The sequence below is a fragment of the Erinaceus europaeus genome, chromosome 2, assembly GCF_950295315.1.
Source record: "Erinaceus europaeus chromosome 2, mEriEur2.1, whole genome shotgun sequence".
In the NCBI taxonomy this organism is placed as follows: Eukaryota; Metazoa; Chordata; class Mammalia; order Eulipotyphla; family Erinaceidae; genus Erinaceus; species Erinaceus europaeus.
Window position 1 is genome coordinate 193,424,145 of NC_080163.1, and position 18,027 is coordinate 193,442,171.

An 18,027-nucleotide genomic window follows, 5' to 3' on the forward strand; every position below is an offset into this window, starting at 1 on the left:
CAGTTGGGCAAAGGATAAGCCACAGGGCACCCTTTCACTGGAACATTCTCAAGTCCAGTTCATGCTTCAAATGACAGCCAACCTTGTGGTGGGTACATGCAGCCTTTTGAATGAACACAGTCCACTTGAGCATCACCACACTGGTGACCAGACATTTTGATCTTGTTGTTTATACATGCACTGCCCTCATCTATCGTAGATCATTTAGACCTTATAAACTGTACATCTTGAATTCAGCAAGATATTATCTCATGCCAAATGTAGGACCCAAATTGATGATTTAATTTACTGTCCAAGTGAGTAAATATCTCCATGTGCACACAAAACGGACTTTGGAATTTCAGTGCTATCCCTGCCAGAAGCACTTCGTTATGTCTTGGCTTTAAGGCTGTGCGCTTGTTTTTCTCCTTTCTACATTTACCTTCCTGTACCAGTCTCTGACTCGGGCCCCAACCTGAGATAATAGTTCCTTCTTATTTCCTTTTGGCCCTCTGGAGTCTGTAAATAAAGTTCCTAATTCTAGCCTCCTGCCTAGACTGGTCATCTGCCACCAGCAATCATTGATAAAACCTCAGCCTTCTCTGCCAATGGAGACTTACTAGCAGGCCTCCTGGAACCCATTACCAATCTTTTCCAAACAGCTGCTTTTTTGCTTTGCTGTCTACTGCTGAGCTTGCCCTAGTAAGCTTCTTTGGGCTTCCGGTGTATTTATGTAACTTTTTTTTTTTCACCCCGCTGCCCTGAATGGCATGGGAGCCTGAGGGGGGGTTGCCAGCCTTCTCTGCACTACAGCTGGGATGTGTAGTGAATCGAATACAAGTGTAATGCTGATTTTACTGAGCTCGGAGAGAGACTTCTAGACAGCTTCTTTATGAAAACGGCCTGGCCCTTGGCAATGCAGCTTTTCTACACCACCTGCAGAGCACAGCTGCCATGTAGGGCAGCTTCTTGAGAGCATCTTCTCAGGTATCCTGCACCCACTCAGATATTCCTGCCAGGCCTGAACATACTCCTCCCCAGACTCATCTTTCCTCCACCCCTGCCTGAGGATCCCTGGTCTGTCAAGTCCAATACCCATACTTTTGGATGTGGCTACAGAGGCAGTCACTTAACTTTTACTTGTTTGCTTGTTTGTTCATTTGTTTTTAATGAGAGACAGAGAGAAAGCGAGAGAGACTGAGACCAGAGTACTGCTCAGCTCCAGATTATGATGGTGCTGGGGACTGAACCTAAGATTTAGCGCCTCAGGCATGAAATCATCGTTGCATACTCATACAGTCTCCCCAGCCACCTAACTCCATTTTTACTTAAATCAAATCTCCCTACAGGTGGGACTGGGCCTAGGAGGTGATAAAAGCTCCCCTGGCGATTCCTGGGTGTCTCCAAACCCCAGGACTTCTAGCTTAGAAAGATGTAAGCTCTGTCCTTTCACACGAAGGCTGAAGGCCTCCACCACCCAGAAGCACACTGTATCTCATTTATCAGTTTGTTCCTAATTCCGTAGCCACCATAGCAAGTGGTATGTCTTGAAAACAATAGCTTGACGAAAAGAAATGGACATTCTAAAATGTGCTTCTAAGTCCTTCCTAAGGCTGAAGGTTGTGACTCTCATCCACGAAACCAACAAAACAGAAAAGTTTGACAAATGTGTTATGCACAGATTCACATCCATTTATCAACACTTAAAAGTTTGAAATTCCTGATGACACTATTTCTTTATTCAAAATTATTTTCCCACTTACGTGTCTTAGCTGGGGGAGGGGGCAGGGGATAAAACTATTTGCACACAAAAGAAGCTAAAAAATCTCTGCACTTGTATCACCCAGAACTGCCGCTAACACAGTATTTTCCTGTATCCTTGCATATATTAAATTGAGCCAGAACTTACTCACCTAGTGATATCATCTGAAAACTTTATCTTATGGGGCTGGGTGGTGGTGCACCTGCTTGAGTGCCATGTAACAGTGCACAAGGACCCAGGTTCAAGCTCTGGTCCCCCACCTGCAGGGGGAAAGATTCAGAGTGTTGAAGCAGGGCTCACTCACTTTCCATCTCCCCCTCTCCATCTCAATTTCTGACTGTCTCTATCCAGTAAATAAAGACAATTAAAAAAATTTAATCTTGATCTTATTATTATATAACTTGTAGACAAGTAAGCTAAACATTAGAAAAGTTAAAAATGAAATATAAATGTTTTCTAGAAGACCCTTAAATCTTTTCTAACATTCAGATACAATATCCCTATTGGCCTCCATTAGAGATGGAATCCTTAAATAGCACTAAAGTTCAAAAGAATAAACCTTGGGAGGGGCTGGGTGGTGGCACACCTGGTTGAGCACGCTTATTACAATGCTCAAGGATCCAGGTTTGAGCCCCTGGTGCCCACCTGCAGGGGTAAAGCTTTGTGAGTGGTAATGCAGTGTTACAGGTGTCTCTCTGTCTCTCTCCCTATCACCCCCTTCGTTCTCAATTTCTAGCTCTCTATACAATAAATTAATAACGAAAATTTTTTTAAAAAAAAGAATAAACTTTGGGAAACCATGAAATAGAAAACTTCTTTCCAGTAACTAAGCATAAGGACAAAAAAAAAAAAAATCCTTATACCCGTGAAGGTTTTAAGCCTTACACTCTCAGTTATTCATTCAAACTGTTAGGAAAAGTTGAACAGAAGAAGAAAATGACCTAAGGACAGCTGAACAGAAGGAGGGAAAGAAGGCAAAAAGAAACAATATGAGCTAACCACAAAGTAGCAGCAACTGTCACACTTAGTTGAGGCCTTCTAAGAATCAAAGGGGGCTTTCCGTGTAGTTACCAGCTCAAGGGCTGAATATGTGGGAAGAGTTAGAAAGAATGATATCTAGCAACCATAAACTTGCTTCCCATTTGCTGAAGGGGTTTATAATGAATCCATACTTGAATTCAGCCAGTGAAAGCTTCCAGAATGACTCGGGCTTTCTGGCCTGTACAATAAATTCCTTTCTCCTTCATACAATCCAGGCTCCAGGCTCCTCGATTTTCTAGTGGGATTTTTAGGTTGGATTCCCTTACAAAACCTATGTTTGTTACTGTCAAATGTAAAACATTAATTCCCCAATAAATAATAGTAGGAAATAATTAATGCTTATCAACCACTTTTCTGGCAAGCACTGCATTTATATGAATAACTTCCTTTTCTACTCATCTAAAATAACTCACAACCTTCATATTATGACCAAAGAAATTGAGGTTTCTCTAGGTTAAGAAAGTCACCTGGAGCCTATCACATTCCTCTTAGTCAGTATTAGACTGCCGTCCTTATTGCCAGTAAAAACCAAGGTGGTCAGGGCTCAACTAGGAATACCAAAGGAGATCATCTGGGACCACAACAAGGCAGGACTAGAATGACTTCAGGAAACCACCAAATCACCAGAGAGTGCAAATACGTGGGGCTCGTGGACAGAGAGGAGCCTAGGGAGAGATTAAGTGACTGCTAACAGTCTGGCAGTTTACCAGTTGGGCACCACCTCCAGTCTGATTCACCAACAAAAAGACTGCTGAAGGGAGGAGAGGACTCCTCTAAGATTCACCAAATGCAACTGTAAGTCTCCATTGCTACTGCCCTCAGAACCTGGAACAGCGGCAGGAAGGCCCTGTGCTGACCAGGGGACAGAAAACTAACCAGGAAACTCAGGAGAAGATCTATATCTTGGTGGCTATCATTGGGGCTGTGAGAGTCTCTTTGCATAACCACTGGATAATCTCTGCCCCACCCTGCTTTATCTCTTGGTCAGAAGTCAGTGACTAAGCTAAGAAGTCTACTTATAGTTTAAAAACCCTCAGGCTTCCATAGCTTACAGGGAAGAAAAAGAAGAAAAAGAGGCTTTTAAATCACTGAGTTCCAATTGAGGGATTAAAATAATATTGAAACAACTGTCAATTTCCACAACTTTGAACCATTTAATTACCTTACTTAGACACTAGTCAATCCAGGCAAGAGTGATCAGTAATTTGAAAAGTACTGAGAGAGGGACCTCATAACATACTATATAAAATGGTTAAACCAACAAGAAAAAATATTGGAGAAATGAGCCAGGACAAGAGTCCAGCTAAAACCTCCCAAAGAATGATGAAGCACAAAATAATGAGGTCAACATTCAAACACTAGTTAAGGAAATAATTACAGGAGTGAGTCAAGAGTTTGAAAGAATTGTCATCAGAAATGGAGAAACAACGAATGAGACCCTGTAGAAAACACTAATTATCTTAAGGTTATTAGAGAGCTGAAAGCTGAAATAGCTGAGCTAAGAATGCAACTACCTGAACAAGCTGAAACAGTATCAGAGCAGGGTAACAAAATAGATGAACTCATGAAAACAGTAGAGAGGAGAGAGAATAGAATAAATGAGGCTGAAGACAGAATTAGCAAAATCGAGGATGAATTAGAGACAACTAAAAAAGAAGAAATCTCATAAAGAGATTAAGAGATACTGAAAACAACAGCAGAGACTTATGAGATGACTTCAGAGGAATAATATATGCATTATTGCCTTACCAGAGGAAGAAAGAGAGGGAGGGGAAGAAAGCATTCTTCAGGACATAATAGCTGAGAACTTCTCTAGTCCAAACAACATCAAAGACATAAAGGTTCAAGAAGCCCAGAGGGTCCCAAACAGAATGAACCCAGACTTAAAGACACCAAGACACATCATATTTACAATGCAAAGGAATAAGGATAAAGAAAGGATCCTGAAGGCTGCAAGAGAAAAACAAAGAGTCACCCACAGAGGAAAACCCGTAATGTTACCAGCAGACTTCTCCACACAAACACTACAGGCCAGAAGAGAATGGCAAGATATCTATCAACTGCTCAATGAGAAAGACTTTCAAGCAAGACTACTGTATCCTGCTAGACTGCCATTCAGGCTAGACAGAGGCATAAAAACCTTCTCAGACAAGCAACAGTTGAGGGAATCAAAACTATTACCAAGCTTTCCCTGAAAGAAGTTCTGAAATGTCTCCTATAAACAGTCAGACCACCATAAATATTCCATATATCAGAACACTCCAAAAATCTGTAAGGATGGCATTAAAATATGTTCAATATCTTCAATCTTTTATATCAATAAATGTCAATGGCCTGAATTCACTTATTAAAAGACACAGAGTAGGAAGATGGATCAGAAAACACAACCCAATAAAATACTGTCTACAGGAAACACAACAAGATAAATTCAACAAGACAAACACAGACTCAAAGTGAAAGGATGGAAAACTATCATACAAGCCAATGGTCCACAAAAAATGGCAGTCACAGCTATTCTCATATTTGACATGATAGACTTTTAAAATACATAAAATTATAAAGGATAGGGATGGACATTACTTAATGATCACAGGATCAGTCAATCAAGAGAACTTAACAATTATTAACAACTATGTACCCAATGAGAAGACATCTAAATACATCAAACATCTACTGAAAGAGCTACAGCAATATATTAACAGCAATACAGTCTTAGTAGGGGACTTCAACATCCCACCCTCTCAACTTGAGAGATCATCCAGGCAGAAAATCAATAAAGAAATGAGGGAACTAAATGAGGAGGTAGATAAACTAGAAATATTGGACAGTTTCAGAGTCATTCATCCCAGGAAGCTGGAATACTCAAGTGGGTATGGGTCATTCTCAAGGATAGACATATGGTAGGCCACAAAGACAGCATCAGCAAATTCAAGAGCTGTGAATTCATCCTAAGCATCTTCTCTGACCACAGTGGAATTAAACTAAGACTCAACAATCAACAAAAAATTAGTAAGAGTCCCAAAATGTGAAAGCTCAACAGTACACTACTTAACAACTACTGGATCAAAGAGGAAATAAAGGAAGAAATCAAAATGTGTTCAGAGTTCAATGAAAATGAAGACAGAAGCTATCAAAATATTTGGAACACAACTAAGGCAGTAATGAGAGGGAAGTTCATAGCCATACAAGCACATATTAGGAAACAAGAAAAAGCACAAATAAACAGCCTGACTGCACATGTTAAAGACCTAGAAGAAGAAGAACCCTAAATCAATCAGAAGGACAGAAAAAACTAAAGTTAGGGCAGAAATCAATAACACTGAAAATAAGGAAACCATACAAAAGAGCAATGAAAGTCAATGTTGGTTCTTTGAAAGAGTGAACAAAATCGACAAACCTTTAGCCAGCTGACAAAAAAAAAAAAAAAGTGAGAAGACCTGAATAAATCAGATTGTAAATGAAAGAGGATATATCACAACAGACACCACAGAAATTCAACATATCATGAGAGGCTTCTATGAACAACTATTTGCCACCAAGCTAGAGAACCTGGATGAAATGGACAATTTGCTAGACACCTACAAACTTCCAAAATTAAATAAAGAGGAACTATATAATATGAACAGGCCCATCACAGCTAATGAAATTGAAAGAGTTATCAAAAACCTCCGCAATAATAAAAGTCCTGGACCAGATGGTTTTACAAATGAATTCTACAAAACCTTTAAAGAAGAACTAATATCTCTACTTTTAAACGTCTTCCAGAAGGTTGAAGGTGCTGGAATACTCCCTTCTAGCACATCCTGTCCCCTCCACTACCCTCCCCATCCCCAATCTCCAAGCCCCCATCCCCATCCCATCCCATCCCATCCCATCCCATCGAGAGGACATGGACAGAATATTCACCACAGAGGAGATCCAAAAGGCTGGGAAACACATGAAAAAATACTCCAAGTCTTTGTCAGAGAAATGCAAATAAAGACAACAGTGAGATACTACTTCACTCCTGTGAGAATGTCATACATCAGAAAAGGTAGCAGCAACAAATGCTGGAGAGGTTGTGGGGTCAAAGAAACCCTCATGTACTGCTGGTGGGAATGTGACTTAGTCCAACCTCTGTGGAGAGCAGTCTGGAGAACACTCAGAAGGCTCGAAATGGACCTACCTTATGATCCTGCCAATTCCTCTCAGGGGATACATCCTAAGGAACCCAACACACCCATCCAAAAAGATCTGTGTACACATATGTTCTTGGCAGCACAATTTGTAAAAGCCAAAGCCTGGAAGCAACCCAGGTGTCCAACAACAGATGAGTGGCTGAGCAAGTTGTGGTCTATATACACAATGGAATACTACTCAGCTATTAAAATCAGTGACTTTACCATTTTCATTCAATCTTGGATGGAGCTTGAAAATTTCATGTTGAGTGAAATCAGTCAGAAACAGAAGGGCAAATATGGGATGATCTCACTCTCAGGCAGAAGTTGAGAAACAAGGTCAGAAGAGAAAACACAAGTGGAGCCTAAACTGGAGCTGGCACGTTTCACCAAAGTAGAAGACTCTGGGATGGGTGGAGGCAAGAATACAGGTCCAAAAAAGGATGACAGAGGACCTAGTGGGGGTTGTATTGTTATATGGAAAACTGGGAAATGTTATGCATGTACAAACTATTGTATTTACTGTCGAATGTAAAACATTAATTCCCCAATAAAGAAATCTTCTTTTTTTAATATTTTATTTACTTATTTTTAATGAAAGAGACACAGAGAGAAAGATACACACAGAGAGCTACCAGAGCACTGCTCAGCTCTGGTTTATGGTGGGGCTGGGGATTGAACCTGGGATTTTGGAGCCTCAGGCATGAGTCTTTTGCATAACCATTATGCTGTCTCCCCAGCCCCTCAATAAAGAAATTTTAAAAAGAAAAGAAAGAAAAAAAGGAAGGAAGGACGGAAGGAAGGAAGGAAGGCAGTCACCTGGGTTCTAGAGTTAATAATGGCATAAATGGGATTCATGAATAGACAGGTTATTCACTAAGCAGAGTTCTACCATTATTCTTAACATATTTTGCCAAACTTGTTCCTAGGAAAAAGTTGCACTGATATTCCTTTGTTAAATCTCTTCCTTTGTTAAATCTATCTATAATATGACTGGAGCTGGTCTTGAATTTGCAGTTCAAAAAGCTCTATTCTTTAGGAAACTGGATTTACTTAAGTTTTGTCTATACTGTTTTTCTTTTCTTTTCTTTTTATTGCCATCAGGGTTATTGCTGAGGCTCAGTGCCAGCACTACCAATCCACTGCTTATCATGGTCATTTTTTCCCCTTTCTATTATATTTCATAGGTCAGAGAGAAATTGAGAGGGGAGAGGAGATAGAGAGGCAAACAGAAAGATAGACAGCTACAGACCTGCTTCATCCCTGCAGGGATGGGAACAGTGGGTCGAACCTGGGTCCTTCCACATGGTATGTATGCTTAACTGAATGCACCACCCAGTCCTCTATACTGTCTTTCTTATTCTCCTAATTTCCTAAAGAGTTTCAGGAGTAGTTCTTCAGTCATGGTTAAGTTAGTCTTCCTTACATTTTTAAAAAATATTTATTTATTCATTTTCTCTTTTGTTGCCCTTATTGTTGCTGTAGTTATTGTTGTAGGTATTGATATTGTCATTCTTGGACAGGTCAAAGAGAAATGGAGGAGGGGAAGACAGAGAGGGGGAGAGAAAGACAGACACCTGAAGATCTGCTTCACCGCCTGTGAAGTGACCCCCACTGCAGGTGTGGAGCCGGGGGCTCAAACCTGGATCCTTATGCTGGTCCTTGCGCTTTATGCCACATGCGCTTAACCCCCTGCGCTACCGCCAGACTCCCAGTCTTCCTTACATTTTAAAGTTATATTGATCATGTTAAACTGAATAGCAGGAAAACCCCGGTGACCTCCTCAACTTCCCATAAGAAATCTACTAATATTTATGAGATTGATGTTTCTAGAGCATCCTGATCTCTTTTCAATCAAGTTCAGGGATAAACTTGTGCATTTCCACTTAGAGACAGTTGAGGCCCTGTTCCCAAGTCTGACAAAGACAACTGGTATGCAAGGCTAGAGGTTGATGAGGCATGAATGGCTCTACATCCTTTAAATTTTCCCTGTTGATTCTAATCACGGGAAAGCAGCAATCTTGTAGTGTGAGACTCTGCCTCTCCATACAAATTACTTTGCCCAGCTATGACTTGAATCTTCCCATGTCTTTGAATCAATTTTGCAACAGTGTACGGCTAGAACGCCCATCGCTATTTAAAAACAAAACAAAACAAAACACTGATTTGTGAATTTCACAAAGATTGACTTCAGAGTCAAGAGCCAGAAAATGGTTGGTCTTGACTGAAAAAAACACTGTGATTCCTCTGCAGGCAACACGAAGCACATTGTTCCTTGATACTTTTCTTTTGATCCTGACTTGCTCATCAAGGAGCTGGTCAGCTAAGTATTCTATTCGCTTCCTGTAACTCCCATTGTCTAGGTTTGCTATTATGAATCACCTGCTTGCCTCTTCTCATTACCACCCTCAGGCTCTTGCTTCTCTGTTTTGTCTGACTTCCAGGAATTTTAAAAAGCAAAGTGCACATTGTTAGCCGTGTGGCAAATTCCATAATATTCCCTATGCCTTCCTTTCTCATCTACAAAATGAGGATAATCAAAATAACTGTCAGGGATGATTATTACATAAATTATATCAATTCTAATTCAAGGGATGTCTTTCTGTGACTGGCTTATTTTGCTCAACATAATGCTCTTAAACTTCATCTACTGCGTTGTCTGGAAAATCATGACACGTTTTGCATAGAAAAAAAAGAGAAAAAACACTTCATGACTTTTCAACAACCCAATATTGTGGCAGCATGAGTCATTTACCTCCCTTTTTCGGTGAATAGTGTGGGCTAGGGAGACAGCATAATGGTTCTGCAAAAGACTTTCATGCCTGAAGTCCCACATTCAATCCCCAGAAGCACCATAAACCAGAATTGAGCAGTGTTTTTATAAAATAATGATATGAATAATAACATGAATAGCTATGATACGTATATGACATATTTCATTTATTCATTCTCACATCTCCACTATAGAGCCTCTACTTCCCCCAGTCCTAGAACCCTTGGATAGGGCCCACTTTCCCGTATACCTCTCCCAATCCATATCAAATAATATTGCATCTGCCGATCACAACCTAACTAACACAACGATTGCCACCTCAACATGCTTCACTTCAGACTGTGTCCAGAGACTTCACATGTGGAATGACAACCCTTCAGCTTCATTACTCGGGTGAGACCTTTCCTTTCATAGTATACTCTAATTCCATCTCAGGTGGTTCACTTTCTAACAAAGTCCCAAAACCTAGATATACACCAGTTACTGTGAGAGAGAGCATATGTACACACGTATCCGTAAACTACTGCAAAATATATACCTGAAAGCAGAAGTACACTAGAATTTTCAGTGAGTACCCCCCCCCAACACTTCCTCTCCACTATTCCAAGCTTTGGGTCCATGATTGCTCAACAATTTGTTTGGCTTCGTATGTTAACTCTCTTTTCAATCACCAGGTTCCAGATGCTATCAGGATGCCGGCCAGGCTTCCCTGGACTGAAGACCCCACCAATGTGTCCTGGAGCTCAGCTTCCCCAAAGACCCACCCTACTAGGGAAAGAGAGAGGCAGACTGGGAGTATGGACTGACCAGTCAACGCCCATGTTCAGCGGGGAAGCAATTACAGAAGCCAGACCTTCTACCTTCTGCAACCCACAATGACCCTGGGTCCATGCTCCCAGAGGGATAGAGAATGAGAAAGCTATCAGGGGAGGAGGTGGGAAATGGAGATTGGGTGGTGGGAATTGTGTGGAATTGTACCCCTCCTACCCTATGGTTTTGTTAATTAATCCTTTCTTAAATAAAAAATAAAAAAATAAAATAATGATATGAAAAATAACATGAGTAGCTATGATATGTATATGACATATTTCATTTATTCATTCATTGATTGCACACTTGAGTTGTTCCTACCTTTTAGTTAGTGTAAATAATATTGCTATGAATGTGGCTATACAGGTATCTCTTTGAGATTTTTATTTATGCCACTGTAAGGGCTTCACCACTCCAGGATGATTATGATTCTTTTTCTTCTTTCCTTCTTTCCTTTCTTTCTTTCTCCCATATCTATTTATTTATCTAGATATCTATCTGTCTTTTCCATGCCTGTGGCATTCACAGACATTTTTAGCATTAAATTTAGCTCTGTTTACAGTACCACTAGTGGTACATGAAATGACACATTCAAAACAACTGTAAAGAATGACACAGGCATGGAAAAGAAATTAATGAAACTAGTATCACAAAGAACAAATAAAAACAACAATGAAACTAAGTGTCAGCCTTGAATGCTAACATAGCAATAATTACATTAAATATAAATGGTACAGATATACCAAGTAAAAATTGACAGAGTGGATTTTTTGTTGCCCTTGTATTTTCATTGTTGTTGTAGTTATTATTGTTGTTGTTATTGATATCATCATTGTTAGATAGGACAGAGAGAAATGGACAGAGTTGGGGAAGACAGAGATGGGGAGAGAAAGACAAGACACCTGCAGACCTGCTTCACCATCTGTGAAGTGACACCCCTGCAGGTGGGGAGCCAGGGCTCGAACCGGGATCCTTAAACTGGTCCTTGTGCTTTGCACCACATGCGCTTAACCTGCTGCGCTACCGCCTAACTCCCAACAGGGTGGATTTTTTAAATTGTTTCAAACATATATTGTCAAAGTCAATTTAGTGACTTGTATCAGCTGAAAGTATAAGGATAAACAAAGACATACCATGCAAATTAAATACAGCAAGAATGCCTATTCTACTACTATATAAAATAAACATCAAAGCAAGGATAAATATAAAAAATTGGCCTTATATATGAATTATAAATTATAATACAGATTATATAATTTTATGTTATTGATGTAGTGAATGAAAGTCAGTACATCAAGAAGACATAAAAGTTTTAAGTATGCATTCATCAAAAAATAGAGTTCCCCCACACCTATGGACACCTAATCTTTGATAAGGGGGCCCAAAGTATTAAATGGAAGAAGGAGGCTCTCGTCAATAAATGATGCTGGGAAAACTGGGTTGAAATATGCAGAAGAATAAAACTTTATCTCACCAGAAACAAAAATAAACTCCAAATGGATTAAAGACCTGGATGTTAGACCAGAAAAAATCAAATACTTAGAGGAAAACATTGGTAATACACTTTCCCACCTAAACCTCAAGGACATCTTTGATGAAACAAACCCAACTGCAAGGAAGACTAAAGCAGAAACAAACAAATGGGACTATATCAAATTGAAAAGCTTCTGCACAGCCAAAGAAACTATCACACAAACAAAGAGACCCCTCACAGAATGGGAGAAGATCTTCAGATGCCATACATCAGACAAGAGACTAATCACCAAAATATACAAAGAGCTCGGCAAACTTAGCAACAAAAAAGCAAATGATCCCATCCAAAAATGGGCAGAGGATATGAAGAAGACATTCACTACATAGGAGATCCAAAGGCTAACAAACATATGAAAAACTGCTCCAGGTCACTGATTGTCAGAGAAATGCAAATAAAGACAATACTGAGATACCACCTCAGTCCTGTGAGAATGGCATACATCAAAAAGGACAGCAGCAACAAATGTTGAAGAGGCTGTGTGGACACAGGAACCCTTTTGCACTGCTGGTGGGAATGTAAATTGGTACAGCCTCTGTGGAGAGCAGTCTGAAGAACTCTCACAAGGCTAGACATGGACCTTCCATATGACCCAGTAATTCCTCTCCTGGGGTTATACCCCAATGACTCCATAACACCCAACCAAAAAGATGTGTGTACTCCTATGTTCATAGCAGCACAATTCATAATTGCTAAAACCTGGAAGCAACCCAGGTGCCCAACAACAGATGAGTGGCTGAGAAAGCTGTGGTATATATACACAATGGAATACTATGCAGCTACTAAGAACAGTGAACCCACCTTCTCTGACCCATCTTGGTCAGAGCTAGAAGGAATTATGTTAAGTGAGCTAAGTCAGAAAGAGAACGATGAGTATGGGATGATCCCACTCATCAACAGAAGCTGGGAAAGAAGATCAGAAAGGGAAATTATAAGTAGGGTCCGACTAAATTGAAATTAGGGCACCAAAGTAAAAACCCTCTGGTGGGGGGAGGGTGGGCATGCGGCTTCCTGGGCCAGCAGGGGGTGGGTGGGTGGGATGGAACACAATCTTTTGGTGGGAATGGTGTTTATATACACTCCTGTTAAATTGTAGTCATATAAATCACTATTTAATTAATATGAGAGGGGGAAAATTGATTGTATGTGTAATAAAGGGACTTCTCAAAGTTAACCCAATTACCAAATAATGTGATGTTAACAATAACTATCCATAGTCTTCTTGAACCCTAAGACAGCAGGAACCTCACATTTCCACTATAGAGTCTAAACTTCCCCCAGTCCTGGGACCCTAGGGTAGAGCCCACTTTCCCACATGCTTCTCCCAGTTCTTATCAAATAATATTGCATCCACCAACCACAACCTAATCAACACAATGAGTGCCACCTCAATATGCTTCAGTTCAGACTGCATCCAGAAACTCCAGGTGTGGAATGACAACCCTTCAGCTTCATTACACGGGCCTGCAGGGGGGCTGTTTCACAAGTGGTGAAGCAGGGCTGCAGGTATATCTTTGTCTCTCTCCCTCTTTATCTCCCTCTCCCCTCTCAATTTCTCTATCTCCCCTCTCAATTTCTCTGTCTCTGTCCAATAATAAATACATTTAAATACATTATTAAAATTTAAAGAAAATGGGTAAAATACATGAAAAGGTAGGTAGTTCATAGAAGCTTTTGGAACAACAATTAACCAAAATAAAAGATGTCCAATGTCACAGGTGTTAGGAAATACCTATCAAGAGTTTTAGTCCGGGAGGTGGTGCAGTTGATAAAGCACTGGTTTCTCAAGCATGAGGTCCCGAGTTCAATCCCTGGCAACATATGTACCAGAGTAATGTCTGGTTCTCTCTCTCTCCCCCCTATCTTTCTCATTAATAAATAAATAAAAATATTTTAAAAAGAATACCTATCAAGTGTCTATGAGATATTCCATACACACTTATTAGAAAAAAAATTAATTATGACAATATCAAATGCTGGCAAAGATGTAGAGAAACAATCTCCCACACACTTCTAGTGGAAAAGTAACACAGTAGAACCACCCTGGACAACAGCTTAACAATTTCTTAAAAACCTAAATAGAGGGCCTGGGTGGTGGCGCACCTGGTTAAGCCCACATGTCGCAATGTGCAAGGACCTGGGTTCGAGCCTGCAGAGGGAAAGCATTGCAAGTGGTGAAGCAGTGTTGCCGGCGTCTCTCTCCCATCTCTACCACCTGCTTCCTTCTCAATTTCCGGCTGTCTCTATCCAATAAATTAATAAAGATATTTTAAAAAATTTAAAAACCTAAATAGACAATTCAACAACCAAGCCACTTAGCAAGTTCCACATGTTCACATAAAGATCTGTGCATGATTCTTCATAGCTACTTTATTTGTGCAGTAATAGTTAGAAAGTGAAAATAAGCAAAATGCCCTACTATGGGTGAATGGTTTAAAACAGATACAACATGGGGCAGGGCAGTAGCACAAAGGGTTAAGCGCACATGGCACGAAGTGCAAGGACCTGCCTAAGGATCCTGGTTGGAGACTTGCCACTGGCCCCTTGCCTCCAGGGAGGTCTCTTCGCAGGCAGTGAAGCAGGTCTGCAGGTGTCTATTTTTCTCTCTCCCCTCTGTCTTCCCCTCCTTTCTCCATTTCTCTCTGTCCTATCCAACAACAAAAGGAACAATATGGGGGGACCTCCAGGAGCAGTGGATTCCTAGTGCAGGTACTGAGACCCAGGGATAAACCTGGAGGCAAAAAAATGAAATAAAATAAAACAGTTGTAATTCACAGATCCCCAACAACCAAAGGAAAAACCATTGATAAATCAAAGGACATGATGGTGGGTGAAAATAATATCCTTATCAGAAGTTTATCAATACTTCCTAAGACCCACCCCCACTTCAGCCACCTGAAGCTTCAACAGCACCAAACCCAAAACCTTACACATTATGTTTCTACTATGTTCACACATATGAGTATGAGAAGGTTTAATTATAAATTATGCACAATGTCACAACCCTGCCACACTCCAAAATGTCACAATTACAACAATGTATTGCAAAAAAAAAAAAAAAAGTTACATGAATGTGCTCTCTTCCCTATATCCCTCCCATCCTCCACCCAAAAACCAAACTAACAAATAAAAAAACTGTATCTTAATATCCTGATCTTGGTTGACCAAGGACAACTGAAAATCTCGGATAAGAAGGTTAATTCAGGGGAGAAGGATGTCTGGCGCTGGCGCACCTGGTTAAGCACACATAGTACTAAGTTCAAGGACCTTCTCAAAGATACAGGTTGGAACCCCAGCTCCCTACCTGCAGTGGGTCCCCTGCACAAGTGGCGAAATAGGTCTGCAGGTATCTCTCTCTCTTTTTCCCTCTCCCTCTTCTCTCAATTATTTTCTGTCCTACCCAATAAAATGGGGGGGGGGTTGTATGGCTACCAGAATTTCTAGTGCTGGCATCAAACCAAAGCAATAATCCTAAAGAAAAAAAAAAGTTAACTGACTTCATATAGCCTTCTGTCAGACAAATAGGGTGAACAGATTAATGATTGGAAGCCTGGAAATGTGTTTTGAAGTGGGGGTGATGGCAGTGTTGGGTGGGACTGTAATGGGGGCAGACAGGTCTTTGTGGGGACAGAGGTGTGTTCTTGGTTTGAATGATCACAAGCATCTGCACTTGTATGAAATACTGGCCCCCTCTGTGCTCACCCAGAGTCCCCTGCCAAGGTCCTGAACACAGCTAAGTAAAACATAAGCAAGAGACAACAGTAGGTGAGAGGCCCAAGGAACCAGCCTGCATTGTGTTTACAATTTCCTGTGAGCTGGAATTAATTTTTGAAAACGCAAGAGCTTTAAAGAGAATAAACTAACAACAAAAAAAAAGGAGGTGGCATACTTGGTTAAGAGCACACATTACAGTGCTCCCTGGGTTCAAACCCCTGGTCCCCACCTGCAGGGGGAAAGCTTCACAAGTGGCGAAGCAGGGCTGCAGGTGTCTCTCCTACCCCTCTGTATTTCCTCTTCCCTTCTCAATTTCTGTCTCTTATCAAAAAATAAATAAGTAAATTAATTAATTAATAATTAATTAAGTACAGACGAAAAAATCCTAGATCCTGTTGTGCACTGGCCCGCTGTGGTCCACACCAGACCTCAGTTCCCAGTTCTGCACAGGACCCTGACCCAGGCCAGAGAGAAAGGCGAGCAGGGCGGCAAAGAGCAGGAGCTGGTGAGATTCGCAGCAGGAAGGAGGAAAACCGCGGGGAGGCGAGTGGGCGGCTTGGTTGAGCTCCAGCCCCACCTCCGCGCCTCTGGGGGCGGCCGGGAAGCCAGGGAGCGCCCCAGCCGCTGCAGTGCCACGCCTGGGAGGCCAGCCAGAGAACTTTCTTGCAAGCGACAAGGCGCTTAGGTGCCGGGGCTGATTCCGGATCCTCGCGCCTACTCTTCCTCCCGTTTCTCCAGCGGCCAGTGCACACTCCTGCTGTGCATCAGGTCGCACGTAGAGGCCAAGCCCGCCTAGCAGCCGGCGCTGGGAGCCTGGAGCGGAGAGAGGGGCGGGCCCCGCGGAGCTGGGCGGGACGCGGGGCGCAACAGCCGGCTCTCTCGCTGGTCGGCGGTAGGCTGGGGCATAAGGCATGCAGGCGCTCAACATCACCCCAGAGCAGTTCTCCCGGCTTCTGCGGGACCACAACCTGACCCGGGAGCAGTTCATCGCTCTGTACCACCTGCGGCCACTTGTCTACACCCCGGAGCTGCCCCTGCGCGCCAAGGTGGCCTTCGTGCTCACCTGTGCGCTCATCTTCGCCCTGGCGCTCTTCGGCAACGCGCTGGTGGTCTACGTGGTGACCCGCAGCAAGGCCATGCGATCAGTCACCAACATCTTCATCTGCTCCCTGGCGCTCAGCGACATGCTAATCGCCTTCTTCTGCATCCCGGTCACTATGCTCCAGAACATCTCTGACCACTGGCTGGGGGGTGAGTCAGCGCTCCTCCTTCCTGTTACCTGGGACCCCACCATCTCCCACTACCATCACCACCACCTCATACGCACACCCTGTCTGCTTTCTTAGCTTTCCCTCACAACCAAGTAACTCCAGTGTCCTCAAGAACTTTCCCACCTGGAGCCTGTGTAGAGAAGTTTGGTTTTACTGGGGGTTAGGGGGTTGGGGGCGGTGCTCTGACTCTAGAAAGTTGTCTCCCAGCTTTTGCAAAGGGCTAGGCAGTGAGCCAAGCAGAAAAGCGCTGTTTTCCAGGTGTTTCAACCCTCTCTCTTCTACAATCTCCAGAATCTGCAACCCACCCCCTCCAAAAAAAAAAAAAAAACTTTTAAAAAAGATAAAAGAAAAAGTAATACTCTCAGCATGGCCTCACCCCTGTGACTTCCAGGCAGCCCACAATTAGATAGGGACTTCAAACCTCTGGAGAGTTTCTTTCATCTCCTCACCACCCATCTGAGATTTACCAATAAATTTCCCTGGCCTTGCTTTGTCCCATCAGAGCTCAGAACATGGATTTGAAAGGGTCACAGAACTTACACAACTCTGAAGTTGTTTTCTTGGTTTATAGACTCTCTTACAAATTTCTAATGAAATGCTTGGACTGGGACATGTTAAAATGGCCCAGTGCAATGTTGATAGTGTGTGCAGTGACTCTTATATTCAGAGGTGTGAACTTGTACTTCTGCAGTTTTCTGGTATGGCAAATCATTGACAAATCATTAAAATTTATTTTAACTAATGGTAGATTATATGCCTGAGACCCTGAGTTCCTGATGCCACTCTCATCAAAATAAGCCCTGATTTCAATAAAGTCCGTAACAGTGATGTGAAGGCTTTTCATTAGCATGCATATCTTTTATTTAGGGAAAGAGCCACAGGGGGTTTTCATTTCTAAGTATTTGTGAGGGCAGCCTTAGAAAGCTCATCTGCCTTGCTGAGTGATTCTGTCTTCATTTGGAAAGGCAAATACCAGTAAACAAATAGGG

The 18,027-nt window shown here is 41.9% G+C and overlaps 1 protein-coding gene across 1 annotated transcript in view; it reads left to right on the plus strand.

The window, feature by feature from the left end:
• The first annotated feature begins 16,354 nt into the window (after nucleotides 1–16,354).
• Nucleotides 16,355–18,027, plus strand: part of QRFPR (pyroglutamylated RFamide peptide receptor) — a 39,335-nt gene continuing 37,662 nt past the window's right edge. The window contains exon 1 of the mRNA XM_007532267.3: nucleotides 16,355–17,018. Coding sequence (XP_007532329.2) covers nucleotides 16,679–17,018 — 340 coding nt within the window. The 5' untranslated portion in view covers nucleotides 16,355–16,678. The remainder of the gene's footprint in view (nucleotides 17,019–18,027) is intronic.